Source organism: Chinchilla lanigera, unplaced genomic scaffold (assembly GCF_000276665.1).
Source record: "Chinchilla lanigera isolate Chin_1 unplaced genomic scaffold, ChiLan1.0 scaffold00092, whole genome shotgun sequence".
NCBI lineage: Eukaryota > Metazoa > Chordata > Mammalia > Rodentia > Chinchillidae > Chinchilla > Chinchilla lanigera.
In genome coordinates this window covers 5,335,111-5,349,057 of record NW_004955493.1, presented here as the reverse complement: position 1 = coordinate 5,349,057, position 13,947 = coordinate 5,335,111, and the positions used below count along the sequence as shown (strand labels likewise).

The 13,947-nt window shown below is 52.6% G+C and overlaps 1 protein-coding gene across 1 annotated transcript in view; it reads right to left on the bottom strand.

Annotated features, from left to right (window-relative positions):
* Positions 1–4,638: 4,638 nt before the first annotated feature.
* LOC102015965 (chromosome unknown open reading frame, human C16orf82) overlaps positions 4,639–13,947 on the bottom strand; it is a 57,545-nt gene continuing 48,236 nt past the window's right edge. Inside the window, exon 3 of the mRNA XM_013504745.1 lies at positions 4,639–6,776. Within this exon, the coding sequence (XP_013360199.1) occupies positions 6,161–6,776 (616 nt within the window). The 3' untranslated portion in view covers positions 4,639–6,160. The remainder of the gene's footprint in view (positions 6,777–13,947) is intronic.

Below are 13,947 nucleotides of genomic sequence, written 5' to 3'. Positions count from 1 at the left end.
ACGCTGGGTGAGAGGAGGTGGTCACTGTGAGTGTGGCCTGGAAGGATGTGTTATGTGTTCCCCCCACCCCCCACGGCTGCAGCTTACTGCCTGCTCCGCCAGGAGCTCTCCCTGCTGTGCCCTGCTGCCCTGCTGCCCTGCCTTGGGCGACTGTGGGCTGAAATCTCTACAACCTGAGCTAAAATAAACCTTCCCTCCTTTGGCTTGTGGGTGTCAGGTGTTTTGTCCCAGCAACAAGAGAGTCACTAAGCTGGAGAGCTTGATAACCTCAGACCCCAGCCATTTCTCCCACTGGCTTGGGAGAGGGGGCAGGTGAGGAACCGGGTCCAGCAGGAACGGGCACTACCCTGTGAAGAGCAAGGGAAGACTCCCGGGAGTGCCATGGAGGCCGAGGGCCCGCAGGAGGCAGGGTCCCCGGCTCAAGAGGCTGTGAGGTCCAGGCGGAATCCCTCTCTCCTGCCTTCTTGCTGCAGGCCTGTGTGAAGTCCGGGGCTGCACGGTCTGCGGCCAGACAGCGTCTGTAAGCAACTCTCTCCCCAGCACAGTTAACAATTCAGGAGCTGGCGCGTGCAGCCCACCCATCATTCCAGCCCTGTCGCCACCCGGGTGCCTCGCCAGTGAACAGGAAAGAAAGAATCGCCGTGCCCGCTTGACTGACGGGCCTCGCTGTAGGTGCTGGCAGGGGCTGGGTCCTGGGCAGGGCAGCGAGGTGGAGACACCCGACTGGGCACACAGCCAGGGGGCTGGAGCCGGCCTGGGGAGAGGGAGGCGTGCACGGGGTTTGGGACCCTGGGCTGTGGTTCGTAGAGGTAGCCTTGCAGAACTTTGTCTGCTTTCTCCCTCTGATCAGCCCTCCATTCATTCGCAAATCACTGATGCTGCCCACGTGAAAGTGGGCTGTGAGGCTCCAGACGGGTGGGAGGGCGCATCCTTAAGGCAGCTAGGAATACTACACCAAGAGACCTGAGACTAGAAACAGCTGACCGGGCTGAGAATCGATGCGGTCTATCGCCCAGCTTTGGCGGAGGCTGCAAACGTCCAAAGCAGAGAGGGAGGGTTGGGAGGTTCGTGGTCAAGATCGGGGACTCAGGCCAGAATGTCCCGTTCAGATCCCAGGTCCTGCCACTTGCTAACAGAATTAGCTTCTCCGTGTCTCAGTTCTCATATGTAAAATGGAGTTAATAATGGGAGACTGAGCTAAACTACTCTCATATACGGTGAGACCAAAAACTAAGCTGGACGTGGCGGGCAAAGTCTGTAATCTCAGCTACTTGGGAGGTTGAGATAGGAGCATCATAAGTTCAAAGCGAGCTTGGGCAATTTAGCAAGGATCTGTCTCAAAACAGAAAGAGCTGGGCATAGTGGTGCACGCCTGCAATCCCCCAGTATTTGGGAGGTTGAAGCAGGAGGATTGCCGTGAGTCTGAGGCCAGCCTGGGCTACATACAAAATATGTTCAAATCAAAGCCAACCCATGGATAGTGAGACCCAGTCTCAAAAAATGAGAGAGAGAGGGAGAGAGAGAGACAGAGACAGACAAGGGAGGTACCTCCATGGTAGTTCACTTGCCTACTGAGGGTTCAATCCTAGTACTGCAAACACATACATGAAAACCAAACACCAAACCAAACCAAAAGGAAGTGCCTAAAAACTTACAAAAGCAGGGGTGACTACACAGGTATCTTTAGAAAGCGATTTGGTCCTTACCTCTAAAGCTCAACTAATTTCCCATGCCACCCCAACTCCCACACCTATATCTTGATCCAGTTGAAAGGAAATACTTATGTTTGCACAAAAACCTGTACATGAGTTTTTATAGAGTTGTCATAATCTCTCCAAACCTGAAACAAGACAAGGCCTGTCTGCCAGAGGTGGGGCGTACCACATGCCGCTCCCCAGCAAAGGGCACAGGCAGCACGGTTGTCCCACATGCAGGGGTGAGTGCAAGGAGCCAGACTCCAAGCCTACAGGTCGTTGGGCATCTGTGATTCTCTGTGTGTGTGCCAGTCAGGAGCACTGCAGGGACGGGAAACTGGCCAGGGGTGTGTCACACCCTTTGGGCCATGAGAAAATGCTGGATGTGCTGAAGTCTATAGGCAGACATTTGTTTTTCTGTTCTTTTGTTTTTTGTCTTTTTGAGGCAGAGTCTTGCGATGCAGTTCAGCCTGGCTTTGAGCTCACTTTGTAGCCCAGGCTGGCCTCGAACTCACAATGACCCACCTGTCTCAACCTCCTGAGTGCTGGGATTACAGGCGTGCGCCACCACGCCCGGCTGTGACTAGTATTTAAAACCAGATTTCAGACGGAATTCTGGACTCCTAGCTTCTGTCTAGATGAGACACAGGCTCTTCAGTTTGCCCAGGTTTCAGTCCACTCCCTTGTGTTACCTCTTCTTGCTAAGTGTGTGCTAGCTTTGACCCCAGGAGCTGAAAGTGGCTTTGACCCCAGAGGCTGAAGACGTCAAGGGCAGCCTTTCCCAACCTTGGTCTGAGCAGTGTCATCGCTGGTGCTGTAGTCTGGGTCCTCATGGTCCAGAGGACCATGTGAATGCCAGCCTGTGGTGCTACTGGGATGTGGTGGAAGGTGTAGGAGATAGGCCCTCGTGGGAGGAATTCAGGTCACTGTGGGTGTGGCCTTGAAGGGGGCACGGGGACGCCTGCCCTTTCTGTCCCTCTGTACTTCCACGCGCCCCCTGCCATGGTGCTCCACAGACCTTGCATAGCATGCACTCCTGCCATGATGTACTGTGCCGGCACGGGCCTAAAGCAGCAGCGCTAAGTAACCAAGGATGGAGGCCAACACAAACCTTTCCTCCTCGAAGCTAATTATCTCAGGTACAGCAATGCAAAGTCAACACATCTGGGGAAATTTAAAAAAAAACCGCTGATGTGCAGTCCACGTTGCTGGGGCAGCTTGGGTGTGAGCGTTTATATGTACCCTAGCTTAGCTGCTTTCCCGTCACGGGACACACTGATTGCACTGATGCCTGCAATTCAGAGAGGTTCATTTTGACCCAGGGTTTCATTCCGTGGTCGGAAGGCACCAAGGCAGGAGGAGCACGGCAGAGGGACCTGGAAAAAGAAAGGTGCTCAACCCATAGAAGCCAAGAAGCCGAGAGAGGAGGGAGGAGCCAGGGAAAGGATACCCTCTTCCGGGTCATGACCCCAGTGACCACCTCCAACCAGGCCTTCCTCCTAAGAGTAGGTCAGCTGTGAGTTCATTAACAGCTGGGACCACTGGTGAGTACAGTGCCCCATGATCACATCATCTTCCACACCCATGAGAGTGCTGGGGGGCAGTTCAGATCCAAGCCGTGACATTCCCCGAATTATTCCAAAGAAGGTGCAGTGCAAGGGGACAGCAGCAGCAGGAGAGATGTGCTGGGACAGTTTGGTTACAGTGGTGCCATCTGGTGCAAAGGGACATGGAAGGAGACAGTCAGCACGAAGCCATATGGTAGTCAGCTTGGCCACACCATGTCCCAGGAGCCTGTGACCTCTAGCGCGAGGAGGGCCCAGAGTGCATTTGTCCGATGTGGCTGTGCCCCGACTTCGCTCTGTGTTCTCTTCTCTGGGGCGTGTCCTAAAGGAGGGAAGGCGGTGATGGGGGTGTGGCCATGCCTTCTTCTGAGCTGCACTTGCACAAGATGAGGAATCACTTGGTGCCAGCAGCTTAATCTCTGTGGTCCTCTTTGAAACTTATTCCCCTGATATGATGGTCCTAAAAGGTGGTGCCTTTGTGAGGTGATTGGGTCATGGGAATAGAGCCCTTATGAGTGGATTAGTATCTATTATGGTTTTGACCTGAAATGTCCTCTAAAAACCTTACATGTTCAGAGCAGGGCTTTTGAAAGGTGATTGGATCAGGGGCACTATGTTCATTAGCAGGCTAATCCACTGGTATGTTTCTAGCTGGAAGTGCTGTCAGGTGGTGGTGGTGCTACGGGAGGAGGTATCTCTCCCTCTGATTCACCTACCCTCTCTCTGCTTCCTGCCCCTCGAGTGGAGCAGCTTGCATCTTCCGTGCCCTTCCACCATGATGCTTCTGCTTTGGAGCCAGGTGACCATGGACTGCAGCCTCTGAAACCGTAAGCCAAAATAAACCTCTCCTTTTGTTTGTAGTTTTCAGGTCTTTTGTCAGAAAGCTGAACACTACAGTGGCTTTGAAAACAAGTTCCAGCCAGCTCCCTTTCCCTTTCCTCCAAGTGTTCTCAAAGGGACACTCACCAACCGAAACCCACCAAACCCTCTGCTGAATCTTCTTGCTCCTAGTAGATACAGCTCCGTCTTTAAGAACTCTATCTCCATATGAGCAGCAATTATTCTTTATGAGCTGTGTGAAACAGGATGGAAGCCACTGCCACTTTACAGACAAGCTAGGCATGGAAGAATTTATGTAGTACCCATTACTTTGATTCCCATTCTTAACCATATCATGTCATCCACACAGCCCCCCATGTATGAAATAGGGCTTCTTGTCCCCATTTTTCAGGCAAAGAAATGGAGACTAATACCATTTTGTCCCCCTCAAAAGTGGCAAGGTTGGTAGCTAAGCTGAGCTGTCTCCGTGGTTGTATAATGAGTCTGTGCCCCCTTACACCTCAGCCCTGGCTGGGACTGCACACACAGAGACACAAGTGTGACCTCTCCAGACACCTTTTATTGTTTTTGGTGCCCCCTCAGCATTCCTTCTGGTACCCAGTGGGTGTCTCCAAGGCTGTCTTGGCCTCTTCCCCTGTGGATCCTCTCGCTCCCCAACGTCTGTGAGGTCAGCTCAGGGAGGGGCTTTTGGTCCTGAGCAGGGGCGGAGCTGAGACTTCAGCCTTTCCACCACCCACTTAGGTGACTTTCACTCCGTGGCCCAGAGCACTGCCTCGCCAGTCTTGGCTGGGCTGGTCTCTCACCACTAAGCATCTCGTGGCCTTGTCGGCCACAGGAAGCACAGGTCCAATCAAGTGAATGAAGGACAGCTCCTGGCTCCTCTTGTCCCTGTGTCTCTCCACGAAGAGACACGAATGGGGTGTCAGGGAGCCTTTACTCTCAGGGAGGGTTCCCAGAGCAGTGCGCAAGCAAGGAAGGAGAAGCTTCCATAGATGATACTCTTCAGGGATGGGGTCCCTTGACACAGCCCACAGCGTTCTCTAGGCACTGATGTTTCTGGGCTGCTGGCACTCACAGCTGATTCCAAGGACGGTCGCTGTGGTCTCTGCTCCTGGGGGCTGCTGGGAGCCATAGGGGTGCTCTGTGAGCTGTGCTGTCTGTGGACAGTGTGTGATACACAGTTGGGGGCCACTGAGTTCTCCAGGGACGTGGCCCCCCATGCCGGCTCCTCCCTCAAGATGGCACTGGACACAGACACTCGTGCAAGGGTTGGTTCTCGTTTCTCTTGAGTTCCCCATGGTTGATGTTGGTTGTCAGTGGCGCTCACCACTGAGGAGGTTTTCGCGGCAGAAACTCTACCTTCTGATGGTTCTTAGTACAGCTTGCAACTGGCACAACTGACGAGTTTGGTGCCGTTGGTTCTGCCACTCTGGTGCTCGCTCCAGATGGGGACGGCTCTGTCCCTGAGGCTCACAGGACTGGATGTTGCTACTGCTGGTGGTCTTGACACCGGTGGTCCCAGCATGGATGGATCTTGCTGCAGCTCTTGCAACTGGAAGCCCTTCTTGGTAGAGGTCGCCTCCCCATTGACCACTGCCCCTCGGCGTAGATGGTGCTCAGCATTATTGTCCTGCGGCATGCGACCTGCCCGCTGATGGCTGCTGCAGACAGCTAGGACTTTGCCTTGAAGGGGTGCAGCCTCTTTGGGGGGAGCCTGGATTTGCAGGGCCTTCGTGTCTGTGGCAGTTAGAGGGGATCTTGGGGCTGGAGTCTTACAAAGGCACGTGCGTCTGGGCAGGCTGCTGGCCCTGGGGCACCTCGTTGCTGGTTTTCATGTTGCCCTCAGTCTTGTCCTCTTGAAGATCAGTACTGCTGTTCAGTGTGCTTTGCCCCTTGCTGTTGGCACACAGGCTCTGGCTGCGGCTGGTCTGGCTGGAGGCCTGGCTGCCTGAGATACTGAGCAGCCCGCTGCTGCTTACCTGGTAAGTCAGGAAGCTGCTGCCCGGGCTGATGAAGCTGATGCTGCTCAGGCTGCTGTTACTGCTGCCTGGCAGGCTGGTTTCACGCTTCTCCTCCAGTCTGCTTGGTGCCAGGCCCTTGACCTTGGCTTTGCCTGCGCAGGGAGCTCTTCAGGGGTCTGGGAGAGTACACAGTGCTCAGCTGGCTGCTCCAAGCACTGCCCACTCGGGTGTTGAGCTTTCTGGTCAACCGCGGGATGCGCTGGCTACGCACAATGCTGACGCTGCTGTTTTCCTCATCCCCCGCGTACCCGCTGCTCACCAGGCTGGCGCTACTTTGGTCCTTCCGTCTGGGGTAGAGCATGCTATGAACCAGGCTCTGCTTGCTGCGGGTCTTGGCTAGGGGGCTACTGTAAGCTCTCAGGGACTCCCGAAGGGCTGCCGCATAGCTTGCCTGTCTGGGTGGTTGGATATCCGAGCTGGGTGAGCATGGGCTTGGCTCTGTCCCCTGAGGATCACAGGCAGAAGACCCCCCTTCTTCTGCCTTGGGGGAAAGGGGGGGCAGTGGGATTGGCTTATCCAGGAGGAGGCAGCCCTGAGAGGCCTCTGGTGATTGTGGCGTTTCCAGGGACAGGGGATGCCATTTATATGGCTGCCCTCTTAAAACTGAGTGTTCTGATTGGCTGGCTCTGTTCCCATGGTGATAGGTCTGTGAGGTACTGGGAGGAGAACAGTGCTTTTGTGACAGCAGCGAGTTGCATCACAGGCTTTGCCTGGAGGAGGAGCTGGGCAAAAAAGAGGCTCATGGCTAGAGTAGGGGAGCTCCACCCTCCTGAAGGGCTTCTCAGCGTCACCAGTGTTGCCAGCCTCTGCCTCCTTGCTAAGGTAGTCTCAAGGGTGGAGAGAACACCACGGACAGGAGTTGAATCCAAATTCCTTGACAGATTTTCAAGGCCCTGCCTGACTTGGTTTTTTCAGTCTCACCTTGTACCATACCCTGCTGCTTTTCCACACTGAGGGGAAATCCTCACAGCACAGCCAGTCACACTGTTTTTCATGTTCCAAGGTCTGACCTGCTACAGGGCCTTTGCACAAGCTGTTCCCACCATCTGGAATGCTTTTCCTTTGGTTCCTCATTCTTCAGGCTTGAGCTTAAGGACCCTTTCTTGAGAAGCCTCCTTTGATTCACCAAGAAGAACCTCCTATTAATTTTTATGCTGCTTCCTAATATATGTTCCTCGTGACAATATTATGTGTTGGGTATTTATGGTCAGTTCCCTCCACCAGAATCTAAATTTAGTGAAGGCAGAGACTTCAATTTCTGATTCTATACTCTGCTCCCAATGTCCAGCACACTGCCTGGCTCATAGCAGATGCTTATTAGACAGTGATCAAGTGAATAAATAAATGAACTGCCTGGCTTCTGAATCCCAATCACCTGAGGAACTTAACAAAAACACATTAGCATTGTCTGGGACAGTGGCTCTCCCCTTGACTACCTATTGGAATCACCTAGGACTGCCTGAGTCTGAGCTCCAGAGGTCCAGCATTAACTGGTTTGAAATGAGGCTTTGGAAGTAGAATTAAAAAAAAAATCTCTCCAGGTAATTGCAAAGTGCAGGCAACATTAAGAATCACGCTAGGTGGAGTGGCTCAGCCACCCATGTATTTCCCAGGTGACTGTCACGGTAGCCCTGAAGGAGTAGTGGTACTGCCTTAGTCAGGTTCCTCATTGCTAATACACAATACCTGGCACTCACAATGTTAAGGAGGAGAGGCTTATTTTTGTTCACGGTTTTAGTCCATAGTGGACCAGCTTCAGGGAAGAAAGGCATGGCGGAAGGGTCTGGCGGAGGGAAAACTGCTCACATCATGGTAGCCAGGAGGCGGAGTGCAAAGAAGAAAGCCAGGAGGGAGATACACTCTTCCAGATCTCACCTGCAGTCATCTGCGTCTCACCACCAGACCCTACCTCCTAACAGTAAGTCTGCTGTAGCGCCCCTGTAAACCTTTTACAAGACCAGCCTCTGAGCCCATCCGGCTCTGGGAGACATCTAGATGTAAACTATAACAGGTACCCTCTGTGGAAAGTAACCCGTGTATCAATCAATTATGAGTAGATACTTAATGAATGTTTATGGAGTAACTGACTGAATAAATTAAGATATTCATTGATCTGTAAAGAGTTTGTGGGTGGGTTTTAAGGACTTTGAGAATTTATTGAATTTGTATGCAAAAACTGCAAGGAGCTACATATACGTTTTCTTTCCCCCAAGGAAAGAGTTTTAGCTTTTGTCAAATTCTTGCGTGTGTATCGGAAAGACAGAAAGATCTTCCCACATCAGCAGATCAGGAAGGAGAAAGACGAGATGCCGCTCTTGCCTTATCATGAGGGATGCAGGTGGCCTGGTGCTTAGTCTGACTTGGGTGTGGGGTGCTGGAGGATGGTGGCTGACTCTGTCTGAGATGCAGGGTGGGCAGAGAAGGAAGGAGCTCCTTGGAGACAGAATGGCTCACCCCCTGGACAGTCACCAGCACCTTGATTGCTATTTGTCACTGTTGTCTTTATTATGAATTTTTCCCACTGCCTGAGGCCGCTCAGCTTCTCTCTGTGTACTTGGAGACTTCCTCTGTCTAGAAATTCTCATCCCCTTGGGCTGGGTAGGGACATCTTCTAACTGCCTTATTTCCTGTCCCCATGACCGTATACCCGTCTCCAGGGAATGGGGGCTTTATGATGATGCCCGGAGAAAGTACAGTGGGACCCAACAGCTGTGGGAAGCAGGGACACGGTCCAGCCCTTTAGGACAGGCTTGAGAGAGGAAGGGGGTCAATCTCCTAGGCATGTAGGCTGGGGCTCCAAGCTGGCTCTTGTCTTGCCCAAATGCAAAACAGGCAGATGTCCCTGAGCTGGAGATTCACGGTGAGTGTACTGGGACAATACTGCACCCCTCATCCCCAGGCCACCTCCCCAAGTCCTGCTGCGTGGTGGGCCTGAGGACTGGGGCAAAAGCCTGGGGCTGCTCTGAAGTGATGACAAAGTCCTTGCATTCTCAGAGCCCTTCCCCCGGAGCATGTGGATGCCACATCCACTGCCTGTGAATACAAGGGAGGCCACAGCCATGGCTGTGAGTCCTCCCGGTCACCCTGGGCCTCTCGTATCAGTTCCCATTTGTGCGTTTCAGCATTTGCTTGCCTGAGGTCCCCTAGGAAGCTCCCCGGGCATCCTTACTTTGTCCCTGCCTCCGTGGCCATGCTACGCCTGAGGTCACAGTCTGCCCAGGTATCCTCCAGGGCTGAAGGCCCCCACGACTCAAGTGGCATCTTCTGAGTCCACAGGGACAGGTGGGTGGCTGGTGTTTCTCCCAGGGCCCGTGTCTCCTAAGGGACTATGCACCAGGCCGCTTTTCTGTTTCCAGTGCTGACCGCTGTCTGCCCCAGGGGCCCTCCTTCTGACACGCGCACTCTGCCTTTCTCCAGGCTCTTGTTTGCTCCTGGCTGTCAGGTTTTTTTGCCCAGACATCTGGTAAATACAGGGCCAGCAGCCTGAGCCCCAGTCCAGGCCCAGACCGGGAGCCTGGTTATAATCCCGTTGCCTGTGGGTCCTAGAGACCAAGGGTGTTGTTCTCCATGGTGTGGCAGAGACGATGCTGTGTGCTCGTTAGGTCGTCTCACTCCTTTTCTGTATCTCGGTGGAGCTGCAGAATGTGGGCAGAAGGGATGCTCACACTCCAGGCATGGGCCGTAATACAGCTTCCGGAAATGGTCCTCTGTTCTCCTCTTCTGCTGGGACTTTGGAACCCATCCACTGAAGGCGGCAGAGCCCTGGGGAATGGAGTCTGGGTCCATGACCCCCTGCCTCCACCAGTGCACTTGTGATGTCTGTGAGCAATAATGCTTCCTGGGCTAAGCCATTCAGATGGGAGTGGTTGTTTATTACAGCAGCAGAGTCAGATTTCCGTACATGGCTGTATCTTATGCCTGAACAGTCCGTGTTCACCGGCACTGTTCAAAAGCCTTCTGCAGCAGGCTGTGGCTGAGCTGCTGCTCAGCACTACCCCAGCGACCTCAACACTGAGGTCCCCTGATGTGAAGGCTGTGCTTCCTCACTCAGAGAAAAGGAAAGAGGACACCAGAGAACATCAGCAGCCCAGAAACTGGCCCTCAGCCCAGGCCTCCCGAATAATCTAGTAGAAACCCTCCTCTGTGTTAGGTGTCGACTCCCTGAGGGTGACATGCCACTCCGGAGACCAGAGTCAATGGGGCATTTTGCTTGTTCTTCTTTATTCACTCAGCAAACATTCCCTGGATTCATAGTCTTTCTTTCCTTTCACAGATGTGGAGTTCCTGCTCTCCGCTAGGCACTGTGTGAGCTCCTGCCCTCAGTGAGTGCATCTCCACTGAGGGAGTCAGATACGGAAAGGAAATAAACATGCTGGGGGAGAATAAATGTGGGAGGGCAGTGAAGCAGGGTGGGGAGTAGAGAGCTGGGGCATGTGTGTGAACGCACCGGGCCACGTCCCTCTATCAGAACAAGCAAATGCAAGGGGAGGAAGTACTGAGAGCCTCCGGGCAGACGGTCCATGGGGTTCTGCAAGAGCTTTGGGATTTTCACTGAGTGAACTGGGGGCTCCTAGAGAGTTTCCCACAGAGCAGTTTTCCCACAGGCTGGGTGGGAAGACCCGGCTGGAGAGCAAGGGCAAAGCAGGGAGACAGCAGGTTGGCACAGTCATCTAGGGATGCGATGGGGCTGGCTGGGGCCAGGGCAGAGGCCATGGAGAAGCGGCTGGACTCTGGGGTGCTGCTGCTGTGGTTCACGTCCTGTGACTTACACTGAGGTGCCACGGTATGTTCCACTTAACCTCTCTGAACTGCAGCTCCCCCGCCTGGGAAATAGATGATCTTGATCACTTTCCTTGTCACTGGGACACAATACCTGACACCTGCAACTTAAAGGAGAAGAGGGTTGTGTTTGCTGTCCATAGCTGGCCAGCTCCAAGGCAGGAAGCCATGGGGGAAGGATCTGGTGGAGGGAAAACTGCTCACATCATGGTGACCAGGAAGCAGAGAGTGAAGGGTAGAACCAGGAATAGAAATAAACCTGTCTAGGTCACATCTCCAGTGAACTACCTCTTCTGACCAGGCCCTGTCTCCTAACACCAGCCAGTTGCTCTGCCCGCATAATATATCCACCTTCCACAAGCACCACCTCTGAGTCATGGGCCTGTGGGAGACTCTCCAGGTATAAACTATAATACGAGTAATAACATCATTAATGTTGCTGTCTAGAGGGCAGGCAGCCAGGATAGGTCTGGCTCTAAAAGCTCCATACATGGCAGGGCTGTCCAACTCTCATGGAACCTTTGGGTGGAAAAGGTAGTGTGTGTGTGTGTGTGTGTGTGTGTGTGTGTGTGTGTGTGTGTGTGCATGCTTGTGTGTATATGAATATGTATCTGTATGAATATATAAAAGTATATGTGCGAGGATACTTAGATGAGCACATATGTACTTAAACACATGTTCACAGAGACTTTATTTGAGCCATAAGACCCTTGGCTTACCCCACACCATTGCCCATGGAGGCATCCCCTGTCCTGGAGGTTCTCCATACACAGCTCAATCATTCCAGAGCCTCTGCTGCCCTCCTCTGATGGATGCTGTGGTGGTTAATCTTGTCAGGCTGTTTGGATGAATAGATGCCTACAGGGGCAATGGGATTGTGAAGGTGCTAACCTCTTCAGCGGATCAATGCCTTGGTGAGTTCAGAGTGGAATGGGCTGTGAGGAAGGGAGGTGTTTGGAGGAAGTGGTGCCTTTGAAGGGCTCTTTCTCTCCTGCTGTGCTTCCTGGCTGCCATGAGGCGAGCAGCTTTGCTCTGCCACACCCTCCCACCATGATGTTTCTACTGACCATGGACTGAGACCTCCAAAACGGTGGGCCAAAATAAACATCTCCTTAAAAACTCAGCTATTACGTTATAGTAATGAAAAGCTGACTAACACAGATGCCTCTTCCTGGGGGTCCCTGTTGTCAAGCCACAGTCTGGGGGAAGATCCTCATCTGCTCACTTTAGCAAGTTCTTGAGAGCCTGCTGTGCTCACTGGTCCTGTGGTGGGTGCCCTGCTACAAGACAGTGCTGTGCACGGATAAACACATGGCTGGCACTGGAACCCAGGGCACCTGACTTCCAGCACTGGGCTTCCCCCAGCAGCAGGGCTGGAGTAGTGGAGTGACTGTCTCTGGAGGGCTGGCTTTGTGCCAGGCATGGAACCAAACACTTGCACGCACTATGTCACTGAATCCTCACAGCAGCTTTATGAGGTGTCTGTGGTTGGCATCTCCACTGTACAGGACGAGCAAGGAGCAGAGGGACTTGGCTGTCTGACTGAGGTCCCACTTCACTCTGCCTTCCCCATAGTCCATGTTCCTAACTGACTGGGCTGCAAGACAGCTTCTCATGGAGTTGCAAGAGGCTCTCTGGTGGGCCAAGAGCATTGATTGCCTTTCTACTTGGGCTCACTTGGCGTTGGAGCAAGGATAGGTGAACTCTAGGCAATTATCTGGACCGCTGGGAGCAGGGCCTGAGGCTCTATGCCTTCTTCAGAGAAAATCAGCTCAGTCATGGCCTGGAGGAGCGATCTATCCAGGAAGAAAAGTAACTCCTCCTCTGTGTGACTGTGTGATTGAGTTTTGCTCCATTTGTTATTACTGAAGCATAAATTAAAAAGCCGTGAAAGTGAACATACATGTGTTCATCACCCATTTCAACAAACAAATAAGGCATTACTGATATTCCCTGCTATAGCTTGAATCTGGATGTCCCCCAAAGCTCCATGTATTGATGGCTTGGTCCCCAGCCTGTGGTGCTAAAGGAGGTGGTGGAACTTTAGGAGGTGGGGCCTAGTGGGAGGGAGTTAGGTCACTGGTGGGCATGGCCTGGAAGGACACATTTCTTTCTCTGCCTCTCCTCCCTCCACCACTTGCTTCTCCCACAATGCACTGCCACAACAGGGCCAAGTGGCTATAATCTGAAACCTCTGAAACTGAGCCCCCAAAAGTTGATCTTTTTCTTTTATCTCCTTTTAAGTTGATCACCTTGGGGATTTTGTCACAGCAATGGAAAGCTAACACATACCCCAAACCCATTTACCCTCCACATTTGAGTCTCCCCATGGAAGTCCTGCAAGGAGCACTCATCCCTGCCATGTGCACCTTTATTCTTGAAGTAGAAAAGGGCATCCCTAAACCACCATGGAAGTGCTCTGCATCTATTAATCTCCATCTAGATGGTGTTCTTTACATATGCTCCTGCAACTTGCTTGTGCTGAAAATTATATTTTTGTGATTCACCTGTGCTTATAAGTGTAATCCAAGTTCATTTTTACCATTGTATTCTATCGATGAGTGTCATTATTTATCTATCCTGATAGTCATTTAAGCCATTTCCCTATTTTCCTCTGTGATAAATGAAGATTCCTTCAAGTGTCTCCTTCCCATGGCATTCCCGAGGCTTTCTCAGAATCCTCCCCCCAGCAGACTGTGAAAGTGCTGACTTGTTTTAGTTTCACCGGCTACTCATAGCTGATCCTTTTCCCCATCCCTTGGGCTTCTTCTCTCTGAACATCCTCATGAGGTTCAGCTTAGGAATGGGATGAATCATAGGGATGTCTGTTGCTTCATTATTTGGTCATAAAGCATGGTCACTCCAGAATGTTCAGAATTAGCTGAAGGAGAGGCCATGGAGCCCACTTGGGTGGGGTGAGGGGAGGGGGAGTAGGAGCTGGGAGGAAGCTGGGGTGTCTGGGTTGTCATGAGGGTTCTATGACATCAGGCCTGGCATATAGTAGGTACTCAATAAATGCCAAGTATTAGGACCCTACCTTGTGCTTCT